General features: G+C 55.1%; 1 protein-coding gene across 1 annotated transcript in view; it reads left to right on the top strand.

Moving 5' to 3' along the window:
• The window catches only part of Rxra (retinoid X receptor alpha), an 87615-nt gene extending 66267 nt beyond the window's left edge, over positions 1-21348 (top strand). The window contains exons 4-10 of the mRNA XM_055600003.1: positions 103-282; positions 6914-7083; positions 10567-10696; positions 12606-12738; positions 14487-14578; positions 16055-16160; positions 17892-21348. Coding sequence (XP_055455978.1) covers positions 103-282; positions 6914-7083; positions 10567-10696; positions 12606-12738; positions 14487-14578; positions 16055-16160; positions 17892-18039 — 959 coding nt within the window. The 3' untranslated portion in view covers positions 18040-21348. The remainder of the gene's footprint in view (positions 1-102; positions 283-6913; positions 7084-10566; positions 10697-12605; positions 12739-14486; positions 14579-16054; positions 16161-17891) is intronic.
• Positions 21349-21774: the final 426 nt, after the last annotated feature.

Below are 21774 nucleotides of genomic sequence, written 5' to 3'. Positions count from 1 at the left end.
ACACACACACACACACACACACACACACACACACACACACACACACACGGGTGAGGGTCTTATCAATACAGTTCACCCATCCCTCTGTCTCCACCCTTGCAGGCAAACACTATGGGGTATACAGTTGTGAGGGCTGCAAGGGCTTTTTCAAGAGGACAGTACGCAAAGACCTGACCTACACCTGCCGTGACAACAAGGACTGCCTGATCGACAAGAGGCAGCGGAACCGGTGTCAGTACTGCCGATACCAGAAGTGCCTGGCCATGGGCATGAAGCGGGAAGGTAGGCTTCGAACATCCTCCTGCCCAGCATACTCTTCTCATCAGATCCAGGAGGCCTCCATTGTCCCCTTCCTCCGCATTCGTAATATGGAGGGATTTGAGCACAGAGTTCAGGCCTGACTTTTGCACTATGCCAGAATGTGGTGTAGCCTGGCAGGTTCCTTTGTACACATCCAGTGACAGGGTGCTCCCTCTCTTCAGTGCTCCACGGAGCCCCTGGCCTCTGCTAATTAAGACTGCTGTCTGTACAGCTTGCCTGTTGAAGGACTGCATTATACCAGCCCTTTCCCCAACCAGATTTTTACAGAGGGGCTTCCTGTATGGCTAGCTCGTGGGATTTTAGGATAGACAAGACAGGCTAGGTCTGTCCCACTGGCAGCTTGACCCCAAAGACAGGAGCTGAGAAATCTTTCCCCTATTGAGGTATGGCAGGGTGGAGCCAGCACAAGGCTGGGAGAGATTGTTCTTAGAGACCAAGCATCAGCCCAAAGCAGAGCAAAGGAGGCCGGGGTAGAAGTGGGAGTGAGGAGGGTGGGCAGGAGAGGGGGTGGTGCCCACATGGTCTCTGGCTGCCCAGTGAGGAGATGGTAAGGGGGGCCTGTGATGTGAAGCACACACACATTTGAGGGAGGGACCTCTAGAGACCACCAAAATATCCCCAGAGCCTGTTGATGTGAGGTTTCTCTTGGGCCCCCTTCTTCTTGAGGCCACTTCTGGTTTCATCCCTGGCAGGCTCACTGTTGACCCACAGGTCCTCTGAGCCTGGTTTATCAGCAACATGTGTATGTGTGAGGTAGGGAGGCAATGTTACAGTCCAGGCGCCTCCCCAGAGGTCCTAGGTGTACATTTTGTGGCTAGACCCTTAGGATCCCCGGCTATGTTGTTTCCTCCTGGCCTTGCGTGTGGAACAGCAGTTCTCTAGTTAGGTGTGTGTGTCTGTGTGGGTGCCTGGTTGAGGTTCTTCCATCAGTCTGGGCCCAGGCCTCACAGGGCAGGGCACTCTCAGAGCCAGGGACTACTGCTCTGTCTCCAGCACTGTCCCCCTAGCTCTCTCTGTCTGGGTTGTGCAATGACTATTGTGTATCCTTCCACATTCCCACCAGCTAGTTCTTCAATTGCCGCTGTCCAGGACCAGCCTGAGTAGGGCCAGTTTGGGGGTTTGCTTTTCTCTTCATGTTGACCTCTTTTGGTACATTCTGGTCCTGTTCATAAGAAGCCCTGTGCTCCTATGGGATTCTTTCATGTTGTGAGGTCAGCTGGGGTGTAGGGATTCCAGCAGCCTGGTCCTCATTCCCAGTGCTGGTGGTGGGGCAGCAGACACAGAACTGGGTGCTGTGGGGCTGGAGTGTGCATGTGTATACCCAGCCGGCACATCCTGCTGGGAGTGCGCTGCCAAGGTAGCCCGTCTTTGGGCTACCATATGCCCCCAGGGAGCACTTATTAGGAATAGTCAATGTGGCACATCCTCTAGAGAATAGGTGCTTGAGTGGGTACGCCTGGGTGGGCTGTCGCCAGGAGGTAGAATGGGGGCTGTGTGACCCTCTCAGGAGCAGAGCTCAGCCCTGAGCCCACGCCTTCTCTGTGTTATTGTTCCTGGTGATGGGTACCGTTAATGGGCTCTAGGCATGAGCTCCTGTACCCTGAAATTGACCATCAGATAAACAGGTAGGTCCCAGGCTTTGGTCAGGAAGAGCATGGTAGCTCGTACCTGAGCCAGACTTGGGTGGTGAGCATAACTCTGTGCAGGGCTATGACCCAGCTAACACTGGAAACTGAACACCTGGCACTGTGTGCCAGCTGAAGAAAGTAGTGTCTGAAAGCCATGGCTGCCAGCAGGCATGTGGTGGTCACTACAGTTCTGACCCCAGAGAGGGACCCTCTAGCTCATGTGACCCTCTCTTCCCGTGCCCCATGGGTGCTGCCTGGACTTCCAGAGGTATGGGCATTGTAGATGATGTCCCCTAGTCCCAATGGAATGGTACGGTCTTGAGGTGGAGGTGCTGCAGTCATCAGTCTAGGTCTTACCATACACTTCCTGTGGGTGGAGCACTGAGCACCCCATGTCCAGTCCTTGCACATAAAATGCTCACCCTCCCCATGCATGTGCCTAATGCTACCCACCCTGCACAGAAGAGGAAGTGTGGTACAGAGAAGAGAACTCCAGACTGTCCATTTGCCTGCTCTGTTCCTTGGGCCATGCTGTGATAGCGTTTTGGCTTCTGAGAAAGGCTTTACCCATTCCTGTGGAGAGATGCACCCCACCCCCTACCCCATGCCTTTGTCCCAGCTGGATTTCTGAGCCGGAAGTGTTTAGTATGAGCCCTGTGAAGCACTCTCTTACCCCAGACATAGCAGCCATGCAGCTTGGCTCCCTGGACTGCACAGGTTATGTATGTGGCAGCCGTAAGATGGTTGTGGGGCCCTCAGGCCTGGTAGGCATTGCCACCCAAGGGCTGAGCCTTGGCTGGGGGAGGGGACTTTCGCTTGCCTACCTGAGACCTGCCACATTTTTCAGTGCCTGTGGCCCCTAGTCCACAGCCTCACTCTTGAGCAGCCTGGGAGCCCGCCCTGCAGTATCTCTGGGAGGATTCCCAAGGGCCGGTACCCACTTCTGCCTGCACTTAGGTATTGGACATGGCTCCCACCCCACCCTGGGGTCTGGACCAGTCCCCAGAATGAATTCATATTTGATTCCTGCTGCTTCCCTGGGCGAACCACTAGAAGGAGAGTTCTGTGGGTAGTGGGTGGGGCTTTTGGCTACATGAGTTGGATATTCTGACAGCCTTTAGAGAAGCTGTGAGGCCAGGCTCCAACCTAGGGCCTTTGGCCCAGAGGATTCAAGACGTGTACCATTGGCTCCTGCTCTAGCTTAGGCCCTGAAGTAACCAGCCCTGGAGGGTAGCAGTCAGGAGTCTTGGAGCCCGTATCTCATGATCTGTCTTCCAGGCTTGATCTCACATAGCCCTGGGAACTGAGGGTAGTGTGGAGGTGCTGTGAGGAAGGAGCTGACCACAAGAAGGCCATGTCTTTCTGTGGAGAAGCCCTGCCCTGGAAGAGGCACGCTGGCTTCAGGCTGCTGAAGGATGCTGCAGGCTGATAGCATCTGTGTTGGGCAATAGCAGGGGCCTGCATGTGCAAGCAGCCACAGGGACTTGTTTGGCAGCATTCTCCAGCTGGGGGTGGGCAGTGCCCTTCGCAGGCTGAGCCTGGGCCTGTTGGCTAGGGCAGGTGGTGGGAGGGCTGGGGGCCTGCAGGTGCGACGCTCTGCAGGCTGAGGAGACTGCACACCACACACCCCGGCCTCAGCTCCCTTCCCCTGAGGCCTCTTTGCATTTCCTTCCTGACTCTCTCAGCTTCCTGCACCCTGTCCTCTGGCTCTGGAGCACGAGGGTGCGGAAACGGCAGTTTCTTCTGTGAGTGTGCACACGCATGTGCGCAGACAAGGATGAGCCCACCATTTCCGCTGTAGGGAAATGGCCCTGGCTTAGTTGCTTCTCTAGGTTTATGACTTTGCCTCTCTGGGCCTAGTGTCCCCATCTGAACTGTGGGGCTTCAGCAAAGGCCCCTGTTGGTGGAACAGAGAACATTCTCCAGCTGGGGGTGGGCTTGGAGCATTGCAGCCACGGTGTATTTTTGTGCCGAATCTGTGTTTGTGCTTGTTTGCATGTCCATGTCTTCACTCTTCTTGTGAATTGTCCCAGACTTTTCCTTGAGTCGGGGGGGGGGGGGGGGAGGGCATCCCTTTGAGCTGCAAGGACCTTGATGTACTGTGTGGCCTCAGAGAAGAAGCTACCACTCTGGACTGTCACTGCCTGGGTATGAGGAAGGCCAGTTGGTAGAATCTGGGCCTGCCTATCTCAGTGCTCAGATCTGGGCTTATGAGGAGCAGAGTTTGTCTGCCAGTTTCTAGCAGACAGAGCCCCAAACGGGAGAAATTAAGCTCTGGGATACCCTTGTACCCCAACACTCTATTTGCTTAAGGCCCCTCAGGTCTGCTTGGGCCCGGTGGCTGAGCAATCCGCAGACACTCTCGTTTGACTGTGTCCTAAATGGGGATCCAGGTGTTCTGGAGGAGGGTCATCTGCTCAGCCTGCAGCTGCATCTCTGAGGACTAACCGCAAGCTGCAGGCACCACCGGCAGGCAGAGGGAACCTCAGTCTCTGAGGCAGCCACCTCCCCCGCAAGGCCTGCGCGGGCTTGGAAGGATAACGAGGCTCTGTATTTACAGACGCCTCCCGCCCGAGGCTTCCCGGCGCCAGTGGAGCATAAGTCAAACATGAGTGCGTCTAAAAGGTGATTGAGCTGGCAAAACATAAATCCCCCGCTCCCTCTGCCCCCTCCGCTGTCTATAAATAAAACGATAATATTTATAACGATGCTGCCCTGAGCTGCTGGGGCCCTTGGAGGCTTCAAAGTGCTTCACAAAACATTTGCTAATTAATTCTCAGCTGCCCCCGCATGGGAGGCAGGTGTGAGGAGCCCCTCACCCACCCGGGGCCAAGCTTTCAGGGATAACTGGCTGCTGTGAGAGCCTGCTCTCTGGGTTGCCTTCCTCTGGGCTTCCCACATCCCAGGGCTGTCTCTGAGAGCAAGGAGGTCCCTTATGGGGAGTGAAACTGGGCCAGCAGGGTGGGGCTGGCCTGCTCAGGTGCTTCCTTCAGGGTCCTCTGGAAGGCAGGCTCTGCATTGACATTTTACAGGAAGTGGGGGTACAGATGCTAAAGGGGTTGCCCGAAGCACCTCAGCTGCTCAAGGTAGATCATTCCAGAGCCCATAGTTTGCTGTGGCACTTGCTCTCTCAGTCTGTTTCTCTCACCTGGGAAGGTGAGCTTGTTGAGTTGACATTGTCCTAGCCTGGGGCTGAAGAGTTCTGTCATCTGGCTTTGGGATATGGACTGCCTGGCTCTGGCTGCGATTGGTCTGTTCAGATGCCTGTCATTGGGGCTGTTTAGTATTGGTGGGGTGATTTCTCCAGGCCCTGTGCCAGGGTCCTCTGTGACTTGTGGAGTGACCCTAACCCAGATGCGCTGGCAGCCACGTGGAAGGCCCGTAGAAGCCCAGTAGAAGCCCAGCTGGGGAGGGATGGAGCCTGGCAGCCTCCTGCAGCCCCTGTAGGCTGGGTGCCATCTGCCCATAGCATTCAACCCTACACCAGCTCTGACCTGCTGTCAGATTTTCCAAAAGAGCCAAGCTTGCAAAACACCAGCCTCTGCCCAGCTCCTCAGCCCAGCTGGTATGCTCTGCAGGCATCAGAGCAGCCTCCCATCCTTGGCTCGTCCACAGGTAGGCAGTTGCTACAGCCAGGCCATCGAGTCTTGGGGAGCATAGCCCCAACACGGGAGAGCTGTGTTCACTCTGAACCTCACCTGAACACCTGAATGGGGTTGGTGGGCCCAGCAGGGAGCAGTAGCCAAGGGATTAAAAAACAAAACAAAAACAAACACTGCTGAGAGCCTGCTCCTGCTGCGGATGCTGCTGGCTGTGCTCTGTCACCGGAACCGAACCGGAGACTAGGGTTGAATGAGCTCTGACCAAGGTCCTGAGATGGCAGCCCCAGAAAGGTCTCATGGGCCACACCCTGGGCCCTTAGAAAAGGCCCTATGCTAGTGCCCTGCTCTGGAGAGGACACAGCCCAGGCCTCCACCAAGCCTACTGCAGGAGCACTGAATGGAGGGAGGGTTAGGACTCCACTGGTGCCTGCACGGTGGTGGGAGCAGCGTAGAGCAGGTTCACAGGCCCTCTCAGAGGTGGGCAGGAGGAAAGGCATGTTCTGTTGCTCCTGCTGGACGCCCTTCACTGGACCTGCTCTCCAGAGCTGTTGCAGGCCGGGCAGCTGTCGGAGTCTGTCCGCCCATGCCACTGTAGTTTTTTCCTTCCACGCCGCTGCCAACCATCCCCATGAACCGGGCTGCCCACCGCTGTCTGGAAGCTGTTGTCTGGTGTGTGGTCAGTGTGAAGCCTGGTGGACAGTCCCAAGGCCTGCGGCGTCATGGGGAAAGGGGCAGAGCTGTGTGGGCTGTGTGAGGCTGGGGTGCTTCTCCCGTCGGCGAGCATGGGGAGCTTGGGAACAGTGGCTGTGTGCCCTCAACGCGTGCACAGCATGGCTCTGATTGTCCCTTGCTCTGGCTTATCACTTCAGTAGTCCCCTGTTTACCACTGTCATCACTCCCTGTTCCCAGTCAGGACTGTGCCCTGCATTCCTGTGAGCATTTTTATACATTGTTTCTTCTGCTGAATTAGTTTCCTCATTTTGCTTCCTCCTTCAGGGCCATTCATATTCTTCCAGGAAGCCTTCTTGGGTTTCCCCACATCCTCAGAGCACCAAAGCCTTGAAAAGCCACATCAGTATTTCTGTGACCCTTCCGCTCCAGGAAGGGTCACCTGCCTTGACCTCAGATGGGCTCTGGGGTAAATACTAGCGGAGTATGCTCGGGGTGTACAGCCACCCAGTGGCCGGGTGTAGGCGGGTATGAGGCTGGGCTCTGAGTGTGCCTCTCTCAGCTGGCCCTGGAGGGGACTCCGGGGTCATGGGTGCACTGGCTAGGAGCTAGCCCTGCCTGGCCCTGAACATGTGCAGGAGGTTTTAGAAACTGTGGGCCTGGCTAGCCTAGGTGACTGTCTCCTGTTTATAGCTGTGCAGGAGGAACGGCAGCGAGGCAAGGACCGGAATGAGAGCGAGGTGGAGTCCACCAGCAGTGCCAATGAGGACATGCCTGTAGAGAAGATTCTGGAAGCCGAGCTTGCTGTTGAGCCCAAGACTGAGACATATGTGGAGGCAAACATGGGGCTGAACCCCAGTTCAGTGAGTCTCGAGATGTTCACCTGCCTCAGTTTCCCCCTGGTTACTCACTCATTTCCCCTCCTGCTTGAACCAATGTACCAGAGCCCTCTGGCCGCTGTGGCCTCTTGTTCCTACAGTGGGACCTCTGTGCAGTTGGGTGGCCCTGTGAATGCCTTACTCTGCCTGGGATATGCTGTCCCTCCTGCTGGTCTTGCTTTGTCTGCCCCTTCCAAATACTCAGCAGGGTCAAGGCCAAGCCTAGCTGTCACCGTGGGGTCTTGGCTCATGCGCGTGGTGAGGCTTGATCTCAGAGTAAGGGAATCCTTCGAAGACGCTGAGAGGAGCTGAGCCTGGGTAGAACACCGTGCAGCAGCTGCTAGGCTCCAGGCTGGTGCTCTCGCCAGTGTGTGGCTACAGGGTGACTTTCTAGAGCCTCCCTGTCCCATCCACAGCTAGGAGAAGGTGGAGGAACCGACAAGGAAGGTGCTTGTGAGTGGTCACCTTTGAGCTGGCCACCTGTCGGAATGGCCTGGACAGCTACCTTCCCCAGCCTTCTGATACTACCTGCTGCCTACAGCTGCTGCAGCCTCCAGACGAAACCAGAAAGGCCACAGTTCCTACTGCTAGCTCTCTTTCTGGCTGCCTGCGGGGTCTTGGTTTCGGATCTTTCTGTTTCTGGACTCTCATATGAACTCTTTCCCCCTGGCCCGCCCTGCTCTGCCCACACCATCGCTTCAGGTGCCATTGGCCAAGGTGGGCTTGTTTGGGTGGGAGACTCCATTTGCCTAAGGCCCCAAAGAGGAGGTGGCTGCAGGCATGTCCCAGATTGGGACATTTTCTTGTGAAAATCCAAGAACAGGACCTTGCACAAACCCACAGGCCTTATGCTGTCTCAAGCTCAGGGCCCAGAAATGTCTGCCTCATGTATGTTTTTTCATGATGTCCAGACGCCATCTAGACCTCTGTGTGGGCCTCAGGACTGGACCTGGTCCAGGTAGACCTCAAAGAAGGCCAAGTCAGTTTCTCTCTTTGAGTCAGGCTTATGCTAGTCTTCTCTTGCTTCTTAGAGCCCTAGTGACAGCCTGTGGCTGTGATGGACACAGAGTACAGGTTCTTTTCCTTCTGTTCCAGGGGCTCAGGTGTCTCTTTCCCTCTGTAGTCTGTGAGTGGAGATGCCCTCCTGCCTATTTGTGAGGACCCATGGCACAGTCACTATCCTATCCCCACCCCCATTACCCAGCTCTCCTGTGTCTAAGGGCCAGAGCTGCCTTACTGGAGACAAGGCATAGGGTCTTGTAGGTAGTCTTCTTTGGGAGACCCAATCCTGGCTGTGTTATGATACCTCCCAAAAAACCTTGCCCACTCAAACCTGGCCAGTGCTCCGTGCGGGGTCCTGTCCCCCAAGCCCTCTCAACAGTCCTAGAAGGGAGGGGAGAGCAGCATCGGGACTCTGCCCTTATGGATCTGAGAAGTGGTTGCCTGGGCTGCAAAGTGTGACTAGGGTTTTCTTGCCTTTGCTGTCCTTCTGTTGAGGATTCAGGTCTTCAGAGCTACACAGTGAAAGGTCAGTGTCCTTCCAGCCTCCTGTGACCAGCCTTGATCTGATCCACACGTGGACCTGCTGGGTTTTCCCTCAGATGCAAGCTAAGGAGGCTGGATAGGTAGCACCTGGCCTCCCAGATGGGCTGCTGGCTCCTCTGGCCCTGCCTGGGTGGTCTTGTGACCACACATCCCTGGCAGGCAGTAGCTCATTAAATGTCTGCTTCGGAGCAACTCAGAGGAGTGAAGCTACACAGTGTAGGATGAAACAGGATAGAGCAAGAGTCTGGCCAGCCCCTCCCTTCCAGACAGCCCTCCAGTGAGTGCCTGCTAGGATGGGTCCTCACATTGTGTGGCCTCTGCTTCCTTCCTTCTCCGGTTCTCTGCTCCAGCCTCGTGTCCAGTCCTGACAGATGGTATGTGTGCGCATGGCTACAGAGGCCGCAGTCAGCCCAGGAATAACTTCGTGAGCTCTTTTTCCCAACCATAGTGGCATCCTGGCAGTCTAGGATTCAAGAAGGTGGCCAGAGGGAAAGCTGTTTCCTGGGGCAAGGCATAGGTCACAGAGCCCGAGTGTGGGCCTCGTATCTACTGGTCTGAGCATTCTTTCAGCTGACTTAGGGCCCTACAATCATTGCCTTTTACTTGGGGCTGCTCCCTGGCAGATGGCAGGGAAGGACAGCACCCATGGAACTAGCCCCCTGTGGCTGAGAGGCAGAGCTGGGCTGCAGACAGCCTGAGTGCTAAGCAGTCTCTAGTATCTATCATGCTGGGGGTCTAGTGGCTCCTGAGGTTTGCTGAGGGTCATGTGACTGGGAGAGGTCACCCATCCCTTTTGATTCTGTCCTGGGGATGTTCTGCTGACATCACCTGCCCTTGTAGCTCTAGGCTGCCCCTGCAGCCAGTCTGCCAGGCCAGTGGTGTGAAGCTGATTTGTCACTGCCTTTCACTGAGCCCTTCACAGGCCCTTCACATGGGGCTGGGTGTTTAGACTGGATGTCACCACTGAGCAGATGGCTTCTGTCAGCTGAAGCCCTTCAAAGCCAGCAATTCTCGCTTTACCTGATGCTCAGTCTCTTCTGCTTTCAAAGCCAGGAGTCCTGTATCCTATTCTTAGGTACTGTTACCCAGCACACTCTGAGATCAGAGGGCCATGACCCTGACCCACCTGCCAGGCACTAGAATGGGCTTCCCCGCCTACTGTAAGGTGTACCTGAGCCCCCTCACCTATAAGAAGGACTGGGTGCTCTTCTTCTGAGCAGAACTTTCTGGAAGGCTTCTAATCCATGTCACCTCTACCTGCACCTTGGACTCTGGACCAAGCATGGACCAGCCTCAAGCTTGCATGTTTGATAGGACTTTTCTCCTGGGTGGGCTACTGTTAGAGAAAGGGTCTGGCCCTACCTCAGCTTCCTCACCTGTCTATTACACAACCCTCTTTCCAGACCTGTTCCTCTTCAGCACATGTCTCTCAGGGGTGGGGAAGACCTGATGGGCTGCTCCAACAAATTGCCAGTGGTTTCTGATTCTGAAAGAAAACAGATTCTGTTTTCTTCAGCTCTTGTGCTATGTGGCACTATACTGTCGGCGGGCCCCACTCAGGTCATTGGCAGCTCTGACTCTTCCTGCCTTTCTTGCATTTGGAGGTGTTCCTAGACCCCTGGCTTGGGACTCCTGCCAGCTTTAGGTCAGCCGTGTCCCCTAATCTGCTTTTCTTGATACAGCCCTTCTGACTCTGAGGCTTCTGCTTCCTCTGGTGGCTCCTGGTGTTAGACCATCTCCAATAAGCTGGGGCCATCCCCATCCCTGGCACTATTATAGATCTCAGAGTCCTTTCACTGTGCCAGGTCTCAGGTGCCAGAGGATGGGACGTACTCTGCCCCGTGGGTGTTCTGTGTGGGGTGAGGTGGTTCTGTTGGGATACCAGAACTGTGAGGCTTGATCAGTGTCCTTCCTCCACTCTAGCCAAATGACCCCGTCACCAACATCTGTCAGGCAGCAGACAAGCAGCTCTTCACTCTTGTGGAGTGGGCCAAGAGGATCCCGCACTTCTCTGAGCTGCCCCTGGATGACCAGGTCATCCTGCTTCGGGCGGGTGAGTAGCCAGGCCAAGTGCTGCTGGGGTGGGAGCTGCGAGTGGCGGGGTGGGCATTACCTCTGCTGTCTAGGGCTGCTTTCCCTTCCAGCTAAGAAAGTGTCTGTTAAGGGTCTCATCACACTAGCTCTGTGTAACCTCTGTAGCCTTGTCATCTTGGAAGTTCCTGGACCATAAGAGCATAAGTCCCCTCATACTCAGTGAAGGGTAGGAGTGTAGCCTTGAAACTGGGGATGGGGCTAGTGCTGCAGGCTGCCCTGGTCCTTGTTTGTGACTGGGCATTGCTGACTCGTGCTCAGATTCCACCAGGTCACCAGTAGGGGTGCTAAGATTGGGAGCCTTAGCTCAGGCTCCTACCTGTGGGGCAAATATGTTGGGTGTGACGACATCTAAGGCTCTTGCTCACTGCAGAGCTGTGGTGACCATTGACAGCCTCTGGCATCTGCGAAGGACCCTGGGGACCACACCGTTTTGAGGGGCTGAGCACCCTTACTGCTTCAGTTTTCTGCTTGCATAATGGCTCTCCTCAGCCTCAGCCCACCTCACTAGATAAAACGAGCAGAGGTGGATCCCTGTATATCATGGAATGTTTTGGAAGATACTTGGTTGGGGTGAGGCTCACACAAGCCACAACCTTCCTGCTTTCCCTTTGAAAAAACCTCTTGGTGGGCTTGGGTTGCTGAGATGAGCAAGATGGATCCTGCCGTGTATGCTGCCCCTGGCTAGGTGAGCTTGTGCCTTGTTGGAATGAGGCATGTGGCCCATTGTGTGAACCCAGGCTTCTCTGAGGCTCTGGGAAGCACTGTCCAGCAGGGACACAGCTGTCCAGGTCTTTACTGCAATGGCTGTGGAAAGAGCAAAGCCACCTGGCCTTCTAGCCTTGGAACAACTGTTCAGTGCAGGTGTTCCAATGAGCCCTTCCCAGACAACCCATGCAGAAGGGATAGCTCTAGTTGATGACCTGGTCAGTGTGGGGCTCAGATATGAGGTGAGGCAGGCTTGGCTCCACATACCCATATGGGGTCCTTGAGGTCACGTTTCTGGGAATGATCTTTAGGTTCCAAGTAAGTTGAACCTGTGGTAAGAGGCCCTGCCTCTCAGGTGCTAACTGCTTCCATTTTCCCCTTGTAAAATGTGTTAGTAGGCTTGCAGTCATGGTATAGAAACCGCGGGGCCTGGCATCTCAGGACACAGCCAGTTTCTGGAATGGCTACAAGGCTCATGCGCCACCCTGTCAAGGAACCCCTGGCTGTCTGTGTAGAGTCCTCTCTTATCTTCCTCTCCCAGGCCCTTATTTATTTGTTTGTTTGAGACAGGGTTTCTCTGTGTAGCCTTGGCTGTTCTGGACTCATTTTATAAGCTAGGCTGGCCTTGAACCCACAGAGGTCTACCTGTCTCTGTCTCTCTGAGTGCTGGGATTACAGGTGTGTACCACTCTGCCCAGCTTCCAGGCCCATTTTTAATGCTTGCACAACAGTTCTGGTTGGTGTGGTCCTGGGGCCCGGGATGCATGGCATTGGACCTGTGGCTCCAAGGTGGCTTTTCTTCTCAACACTCAACTCATGTTGCATTCCACATGGCCCAGACTGTGGCAGTCATCTCATAGCCATCCCAGGGAGAGTCATCGGAAGCCCTCCTGGCTGCTCAGAGGCAGATGCCCTCTCTGTGTACAGAAAGCTTTTGTGCTTTGCATTTGTTGTAGGGACTTCTCAGGGCCGGCGCATTGCCCGTGTACTTGGTAGAAGGAAGAGGTACTTCTGGGGTTCCATTTTGGGACCCCTGACTTGAGTGTGGAAAGAGATGAGTCTGGAACATGCTCCTTCTGGAGGTCTGGCTGAGGGTGAGGGGAAGGGACAGTGGTGGAGGGTATAGAAACAGCAGAGTGACCATATGCCTTCCCCTCCCCCAGGCTGGAACGAGCTGCTCATTGCCTCCTTCTCCCACCGCTCCATAGCTGTGAAAGACGGGATCCTTCTTGCCACTGGCCTGCATGTACACCGGAACAGCGCTCACAGTGCTGGGGTGGGCGCCATCTTTGACAGGTGGGCTCGGTGGCACCGTCTTTGATAGGTGGGTAGGGTAGGTACCATCTCTGATAGGTAGGTGGAGTGAATGCCGTCATTACTACATGAGTGGTGTGGCATCGTCTTTGATGGCCTGGTGAGTTGGGGACTGTCTTTGACTGGTAGGCTAACTGTAAATTATGTTCAACAAGCAGGTGGGCTGGGCGCCATCATCAGTAGTTGGGCCATCTTCAATAAGTACATTAGATGGGGACTATCTTTGACAGGTGTGGGACAGGCCCCTTAGTCTCCTCCTGCCCTGCTGGACACAGCCTCTGCTTAGGAAAGACATTAATGTGGAAAATGCAGGCCAGACATGTGGAGACTGCTGCCTGTGGAGCCCAGTGTCAGGGGAGTTGAGGCCACAGGCAGCCTTCCTTCTTTGTGATCTGAGTATCCCCAAGTATCACATAAACAGATTATGCCACTGGTGTGGTTTTCCAAGTGTCAACATTTGGCACATCTCAACCATAAACAGTGTTGCAGCCCCAGGGTGACCTGTGACCTGACCTATCACTCACTGTATGACTGGTGTTTTTGAAGTGCTGCTCCTAACCCCCAGTGGACCTGGATGCATGCCTCTGCACATATCTTAGAGACATGATCAAAAGAGCCGGCTGGCTGGAGTGCAGCCACATCCAAGGGCCACCTGGCCTACCCAGTTACGCTCCTGCCTGTCTGGATAGCCAGCCCTGTGTACAAGCTGAGGGCCCATGCCGGACCTCAGTGTTCTGGGGACCTGGATGTCAGTGGTTGCCAGCTCAAGCTGAGAGGCTGGGGAAAATGCAGAGGGCATAGGGTAGAACAAGAATGGGCAGACCCACAGGAGGAAGCGAGGTAGGGGCGGGGCAGGTGAGTCCCCAAGCTCCTGAAGTTGGAGGTGAGCAGAGCCACCCACCAGCACTCTGGGACAGTGAGGACAGTACACAGACTGAGCTCTTCCCAGGGAAGGCCAGCTAGAACATACAGCAGGTGTGTGAGTACAGAAAGGTGAATATGGGGCAAATGCTAACCTGGACATGCTGCCAGGCACTACAAACCTTTGACAAGCTTATGTGTGGGGCCACTCCGCGGGGGAAGGAATTGGGTCTTAGCCCTCTGGGGTCTGGTTTGGGGAAATACAGTCCTAGGCACACATGCCCAGCTAGTAATGAAGTGACAGTATAATGGTACTGGGGGCTTATGCTTATTTGTTTTGGGACTCCAAGCTTACCCTCACTGTCAAAGCAAGCAGACAATGAAGTCTGACCCAGGGCTCCTTGCTGCTGAGGTCAGAGAGTGGGGCCTAGTATTCTTCCAGACTCCACATGTGTTGAGTGGGCTAAGGACACTTGAGGGCCCCTGGAAGGGGTCCCTATCTTGCTGAGGAGGCTATGTGATACCTAGAGATGAAATAGGACTCCCACTAAGAGGCTTTGTCCCAGGGAAAGTCTAACCTGGAGCTAAGGGAATGGAGGGCAACCATGACTGGCCACTCAACTCTCCTTGGCTCAACAGTCTTGGGGTTCTTCCTCTGGGCCCTGGTTCTCAGACAGCCTTGGGAGTGTGGAGGACCCCATCCTTCAAAGGACTGTGGGCTCGTTCCTTCCTATGGCCCTGGCCTAGCCCAGTGCATCCAGCTACTCTCTGTTTACCTCATATGGCACAAGAGTCCAATGTATCTTCCTTGGTGGGGCCCTGGTAAGGACATGTCTAACATGGACCCTGGCGCCTGCTTTTTCCTTCAGGGTGCTAACGGAGCTGGTGTCTAAGATGCGTGACATGCAGATGGACAAGACGGAGCTGGGCTGCCTGCGTGCCATTGTCCTCTTCAACCCTGGTATGACCCTCTTGCCTCCCATGTGGTCGAAGGCACTCGCATCTTCCCAGCTGCTCTGCCTCATGCTTTGAGCTTCAGGGGCAGTGTCCCCATCACAGCAGACATTAATCTTGTGCCTCCCCCTTGTCTGAAGACTTACTGGAGAGGCTCAAGTGGCACTCTGTTCAGCCAGAGTATGCACTTGGCATTAGTGGACTCCAGCTGAGCCTCATGGGCTCTGCTGTCCACATCTGTCACAGTGAGCTTCACAGTGAGCTCCCAGTTTGGGCCTGGTGCTCAGTCCATCCTGTTAGGTGTCCTGACAGTAGCCAACATCATCTCAAGCTTTGACTTCAAGGGTGCATGGGCTCAGGGCGGAACAGCCTCCTGGGGATAGCCATGTCCCTTTTGTGGCTCTGGAGAGGCAGTGTTTGGGGCCTCCAAGCCATTGTTGTCACAAAGGCCAAGACAGTGTCTTCTGTGTGGTGCTGTACATGGGAGGCTGTAGTGTGAGGAGTGGACCAGGCCTGTACTCACAGCTCTGGGTTAGTGGCAGGTGCCACCGGTGTCCACTCCATATGGTGATGGAAGCATAGTGCTGCTGAGACGGTGGGATCCTTCTGGCAAGAGGTTTGGGGATTCAGGGAATGGCCCACGGGTTGTGGGCAGCTCTGACTAGGCCCTAGGACGCTGCTGAGCCTGGGACTCTTGGTACCACAAGGAGTGTGTGGGCTTTTGTGTTTGAAAGTTCATCCTTGCTGCTGGGGAGGGGGTTGCATGTGGCGGGTTGGAGGCTTGGCCAGTGGAGCGCACCTGCCCTGTCCATGGTGTGTAGAAGATAAGGAGGGACAGGGGCACAATCCTCCACCCTGATTAGCTCACCAGAATTCCTGAGCCAACCTGATAGATCCCAGGTTAGGTCTGAGTGGCCTGGCTGGACGCATGGCAACCAGGGAGACCCGGGCCTGAGGCTGTGTGGAAAGGAGGCACTGTCAGGAACCAGGTCAGTTAAAGGAGTCTGATGTATTCTAAGGATCCCCTAGACCCAGGCCCCCCTCAGTATTCACACTGGGATACTGTGCCCTGATGGTGCTGTAGCATTTCTGCAGACTGGATTGTAACCAATGTCTAGTCTCTGAGGAAGGGCTTCTGGGGCCTCTGCTCATGGTGGGGAGATACTCAGGGAGGGGCTTGCAGCTTTCTTCCTGTCATTGGGGATGGGGCTCAAGGTTAGTGAAAGCATTGGTTATCTCTTATGCCAGGTGGAGAAAAATGGGGAAACTAAGTCCCTCAAAGTCAAGACACTGATTCAGGGTCTCTTGACTTTCAAGAGGTAGAGCGGAGGCATGACTCTAGAGCACCCATCCCCCTGGTCTGAGAGCTTTGGGTCAGCAGGGCAGCCATGTCTAGCTGTGTAGCATATACATTCTCTGCTGTGTGTGCAAGTGGCTAGGATACAGCCTGGGGGCTCTGACCTGAGGCTACTTCTCTCTACAGACTCCAAGGGTCTCTCAAACCCTGCTGAGGTGGAGGCGCTGAGGGAGAAGGTATACGCATCGCTAGAGGCATACTGCAAACACAAGTATCCAGAGCAGCCCGGCAGGTGAGCTGTACCTCCATTCCCAGACAGCCCCCTGCCTCCACCGCTGGCCTCAGCAGCACCTCTCTGAAGCCCTTTGTGTGCCACAAGACACAGTGTCCTCCTCAAGACCAGCCTGGGAAGCTTTGTAGGCTCTGACAGGAGCGAGGCAGCTCTCAGGCTCATGGGCTCTGAGGACAACCTGCTTTCCTCTGTACCCAACTGAAAGAATTGATCCAGTTTCCGGTGCACAGTAGGTGCTTGCCTTTGTTCAGGAGTGTGAAACCTTCTGTTCGTCACCTGTTAAGTGGCCACAGTTTGGTGCTTTACAGCTGTGCAGAGTAGGTGGCTGAAGCCGGAGAGCACATTTTGTCTACAGGCCTAGGGAGGCCTGCATGTGCAGGTCCACAGTGCTGGGCACGGAGCTTGTAGTGTTAGGCACACTGTAGGTGTCCAGGAGAAACCATGCATTCCTTGGATTCAGTCTGAAGTTTCAATTCTACTTCTTCCCTTGTAATCTCCCAGTCTGCAGCCTGGGAGTGAAGGGGGCGGTGGGAGACTGGGCAGACAGGCACACCGACCCATCTTGTTGCCTGGCACACACATAGTTAACTGTCCACACTGCTGTTTAGCCCTCATCTGGTTTGGTTTAAAGTGAAACTTCCCGGAGGAGGACAGGAGGGTGGCAGAGGCTTGTTTTTCCTGGCTTCCTGCCTTTAGCCCATCTCGCCAGCTCAGCAGAAAACAGCCTGTTCTCTGGCGCCTCTCCAGCCTCCAAGCTACGCTTGTGCCTTTAAACTGAAGACTGCAGGGCAGCCAGCCACACGGCTTCCTCCCTAGAAATGAAGGACATTGTTAATAATTAATGAGGCCCAGAGCCCCCTCCAGTGTATAGGGAGGCCCCAAGCAGATACAGAGGTCACACGTGGGACCCCAGGTCCTGTCCCCACACCACACTGTCCTCTCTTGTCTGCCGTAACTAATTGGCCTGGATGTCCATCTCTTGAGCCGTTAGACTCCTTTCCCATGCCTATCAGTCTTGCCCAGGAAACACTCCAGAGGTAGAGGAACTCAAGGGCCTCCACAGTGCCTAGTAATCCGGCAGAGCCCTCTCTGGAGAGGGGTCTGCACAGTATACTGGGATTACTTACGGGAGGCTGGCATTCCTGCTGGAGCTCAGAATTCCCCAGCTCAGTCTGGCCCCACCTCTGGGAGGGGTCTCCACCCTGTGGCTTTTCAGGCACTGAGTACCATGCCTATTACTACCCATGAGGCTGTGCACAGATCTTTCTGTTGCCTCTTCCCAGGACATGCCCCACTCCCGCTAGAGGGACAGCTGCTCTTGCAGAGGCCTCTCTGATGCAAAAACACGTTCATGCTCTTACCTGCTCAGATTTTTGTAGTGCCTCCCCATCGCCCATGGAGCAAGCCCACACTTGTAACCTCTCTCCCAAACCCTGTTGGGCTTGTCCTGGCCAACAGGAGTCTTCCATTGGTTCTTCCTTTCATACCAGGGCCTCGTGGATCTTGATTTACCTCTCCTTACCCCACACTTAACCCTTGTGCTCTTTCGTCTCCCCTTTTAAGTTCTCATGCCTCCTCCCTGAAGGATCAGCTTAGGCAGCTTCCTCTGCAGTCCAGATGCAGGCCCCAGGCTGCTGGACTCAGCTGGTCTCCAGGGAAGTTGCAGGTCACAGGTACAGAGGAGAACATTGCCTTCCTCCTTGCCTGTGCTTATTCTCTACTATCCTGCAGGTTCGCCAAGCTGCTGCTTCGCCTGCCTGCGCTGCGTTCCATTGGGCTCAAGTGCCTGGAGCACCTGTTCTTCTTCAAGCTCATCGGGGACACGCCCATCGACACCTTCCTCATGGAGATGCTGGAGGCCCCACATCAAGCCACCTAGGCCCCTGCCACCCATGCGCCAGTCCCGCGCCCTGCCTTGACGCAGCTGCTCAGCTCCAGCCCTGTCCCTGCCCTTTCTGATGGCCCATGTGGATCTTTGGGGTTCAGTGTCCCTTGGTCCCAAAAGATGCGTTATCACCCTCGTCATCTTTATTACTGCTTGCCTCTGGCCCAGGGCCACGGCAAGAGCTGGTGTGAGACCCAGCCAGACTCCTTCCCCACATCAGCTCTTAGGCTACACTGCTGTCACCCTGAGGGGCTTGGGGTACTTCATGGGGTCTTCAGCACCTGAAGCTGCAAGAGCTAGGAGAAGGGCTTGTCTGGTTGCTGTTTGCTGTCGCTGGTTCTCGACATGCCTGTGTGGCACCTCTGTTTGGAGCGCCCCATCTTTGCCTGTTCAGAGTCCTGGTTACCCAGCTAGGGTGGGAATCCACCCAGAGTCAAGAGGGAACAGGTAGGGGCAGGTCTTATCCTCCTGGGGCATAGCTAACCTGTAAAACCTGTTTCCAAAGATACCCTGAGATATCACCCCAGCCACTGTGCAGGATTCTGGGACCACCTCAAGGCTGTGTGGGCTAGAGGTCCTCTGTCATGTCCCTCAGTTCCTTTTTGTGTCATTGTTCCCAACTATATGTCTCACCAACCCAGGGTTAGCTGATGGTAGTGGCCTGGCTTTTCCCTATCCCAAATCTTATTTTGTGGTCTGCAAGATGGCACCTAGGATCATCCTGGAGGGCTGCCCCTGGCTCATGTAGAATGGGGTTTCCTGTGGGAAGCACATGGGCTGTCCTTTTGCTGGCCTCTTGTAGGACACTGGACATCCTGAGGCTCAGGGAAGGGAGGAGAGCTGTTGTCTGGATTCTGAACAGGGGTCCTGAACAGGGGATGAACCATGCAGATGTGACAGGTGACTGTGTCCTGGTGTGGCTAACTCTCCAGGCTTTGTGCGGGCCCCTTCTTGGACTGGTCGCTTCTGTTAGGAATGCTGACGGGCCTTTCTGGGACTCCCCTTGGTATGGTGTTGTCTGTGGACAGTGTATGTCCAGAATCTTACCCAAGGGCTCTGTCACACCCGCTCGGGTGGCAGGCTATGGACTTGGGCTTCAGCCCTGTCTTGTGTAGCTCTGAGTGTGGCTCTCCAGTTGAGCAGTCTTGTTTGCACTGTAGGGCTTTCCTGGGTCCTATGATCTAGTCTCAGACCCAGGGGCCCAGGTTTGTCAGGAGCAGGTGCCTTAGTGGGTATGGCCGTACTGCCTCCCCAACTTCTCCCACTGATGCACAGCGGTAGGGGAGAAAGGCCCTCATGGACCTCAAGGACCACCTAGGGCACTGGGCCTGGAGGTAGTGGATGGGAGGAGCCAGTTTCCTGGGCTTTATGGGGAAGGGCACATTTATTTTCCACCTTTTCAAAGTTCTAAACCGTAGCTAGCTGAGGCACCTATAAAAGATTCCAGAAACATCTTCCCTGTGCTCCTTCTCTCCATGTGGTGGCATGGGAGATGTGCTTGGTTAGCCGCACAGTTCCCACAGTCTGCCTGCCCCTTCTCCCAGGCTTTCCTAGAAAATCTGTCCATCTCTTGGGGCTGGTAGTGCCAGGCAGAGCAGCAGATTCCCCAGTCCATACCCAGCACTGTGCCTTCTACAGACCTCTGCTCCCACTGTTCATGCTGGCCCTGTTTTACGCTGTGCTCTGTGGTCCTCTGAGCTGCTGAGGACCATTGGTGGCTCCAGCAGAGAAAGTCCTGGGGCTGACCCTCTGGAATGCTGCCATGTCTGGGCTTGGCTGGCTGGCAGGCACTGGGGCCTTGGCCCCTAGCCCCGCTGGCCCACATACACATAGCCTCACCTGCCACTGCTTGTCACTGTAGATTCCCTGGTGAGCTTCCTGTCCCTTTGGCCTCATTGTCACCATTGTTCTCGATGGAAGTGTGGGCATGGTGTCACTAAGGAGAGAATTGGGCGTTGTTTAACCAGACCTTCAGTCGTGTTACCAATCTGGCTCAATTAAGGTGATTGTAATTATTATTGCTATTATTATTTTGGTGGGACAATCTTTAATTTTCTAAAGATAGCACTAACACCAGCTCATTAGCCATCCTGTGCACACACCCACCTTAGCCTGGTTGGATAAAAGCTGCCACCAATGGTCATATGACTTCCACAACTGCTGCTTCTGGGCCATATTCTTCATCTCTGTCACCTCCCTGCTTGGAGATTCATTTGGGGCTCTCCTGTGGCTGAGAAGTGAAGATGACCACAGGGCCCGTGGCAGCTGCTGGCCCGTGTCACCCTGAAACAACAGTCACTGGGGGAATTTGGTCCCACCCCCACCCCCCAGTTTTCCAAATTACAGCATCCCCAAGGATACTGGGCAGCTTGGTGACAGTGCCAAGGGACACCCAAGCTTCCTCATGTGGGATCCCAGGGGACCTGGCCAAAGCAGGCAACCATGGCTAATCATCGCCGTCCCCATCACAGAATGGGGGCGTACCATCTGGTCCCCGTACACGAGTGTGGTGTGAACGTGCATGTGCTGGACGGACGCTGCGCAGAGGCTGCACGCCAGCGACGGGAGATGCGGCCCAGTTACCGATGTTCTGTGTTCTTTTTAATCAAGACTTTCCCATTTTCCTGTATATTTGCTTCTTGTGAGCAAGGACCTGAGATCCCTTCTGTGGGGAAGTCGGGCTCTGGTGACTCTGGAGGCAGGAGATGCATCTATTTTCAGATGCTGCAGGGCTGGAGTGCCCTGATCTCTAGCCATGCCTTAGCTGGGATGCGCGGCCGCTGTGGGGAGGATGCCGCGGCCGCAGGGAGTAAAGATAGAGGAATGTTTAATGCACCGGGAAGGGTAAATGAATCTATTTTTGTACAAATGTAATTTTATCCCTCATGTAAACTGGATGGCATGGCGGGGGGACCTGTTTTGTTTCTGTTTTGAGTGTCAAGAAGCGTTGGCACACCCTGATGCCGCTGAGCAGAGGAGGCCTTTCCGGGGAGGCTGAAGACTTGGGAGAACAGCACAGACAGACACTTCCTTCTGGTGGGAGGGAGGGCCGCCGCCAGCAGGGTTTCCTTCCCCTTCTTGGTGATTTGAACAACCTTGCTCTGTCCTCGGTGCCTGCCTGCCAGCCTCGCTGCAGCTCGTCTGACTGTGAAATGACTTCCCTGCGTAACTGCTCTCTGGGACATTGTGGCGCAGCCGCTGGGGGTTGATGAACAGCAGTCTCAGGATTGTAGAAAAGAAACAAAAACGTGAGAGGAGAGACAAATATGAACGTTTCGAAAATATATCTCCATTCGGTTCTCATCTGTCCTGTGTGGGGGAGTCCTGTCTTGGGGGTTCCAGACGTGCGGGGCAGTGGGACTGGGAGGCCCTGTGGTCAGCTCCAGGCCCCAGCTTCCTGCCTCCGCCTCTGGTGGGCTTCCCTCTTCCAAGTCTGCTCTGCTGTGATGCTCTACCCTGGGGCCTGTCAGAGGCCTGTTCAGACCCACTCTCTAATCCATGCGTTGCTACCTGCCCCAGCCCTGGCCTTCCTGCACCCAGCTTCTACTTCTGTGCTGGCTGCAGTGGGCAGGAGGTTCACACAGAAGGGCCCAGATATGTGGTGTCATGCAGCCGCCCGATTAATTACAGGTCACCAGTTCCCCATCTGTGCCATCTCATGATAAATGTCCTTTGTCTCCGTGCTGTCTACAGGTTGGGCTGCATCCGACCCCAGGTTTGGTGACACTG

This window comes from Psammomys obesus, unplaced genomic scaffold (genome assembly GCF_907164565.1).
Source record: "Psammomys obesus unplaced genomic scaffold, mPsaObe1.curated_primary_1811, whole genome shotgun sequence".
Classification (NCBI taxonomy): Eukaryota; Metazoa; Chordata; class Mammalia; order Rodentia; family Muridae; genus Psammomys; species Psammomys obesus.
Note: the sequence above shows the minus strand (reverse complement) of the source record. Positions and strands in the feature narration are given on the sequence as shown.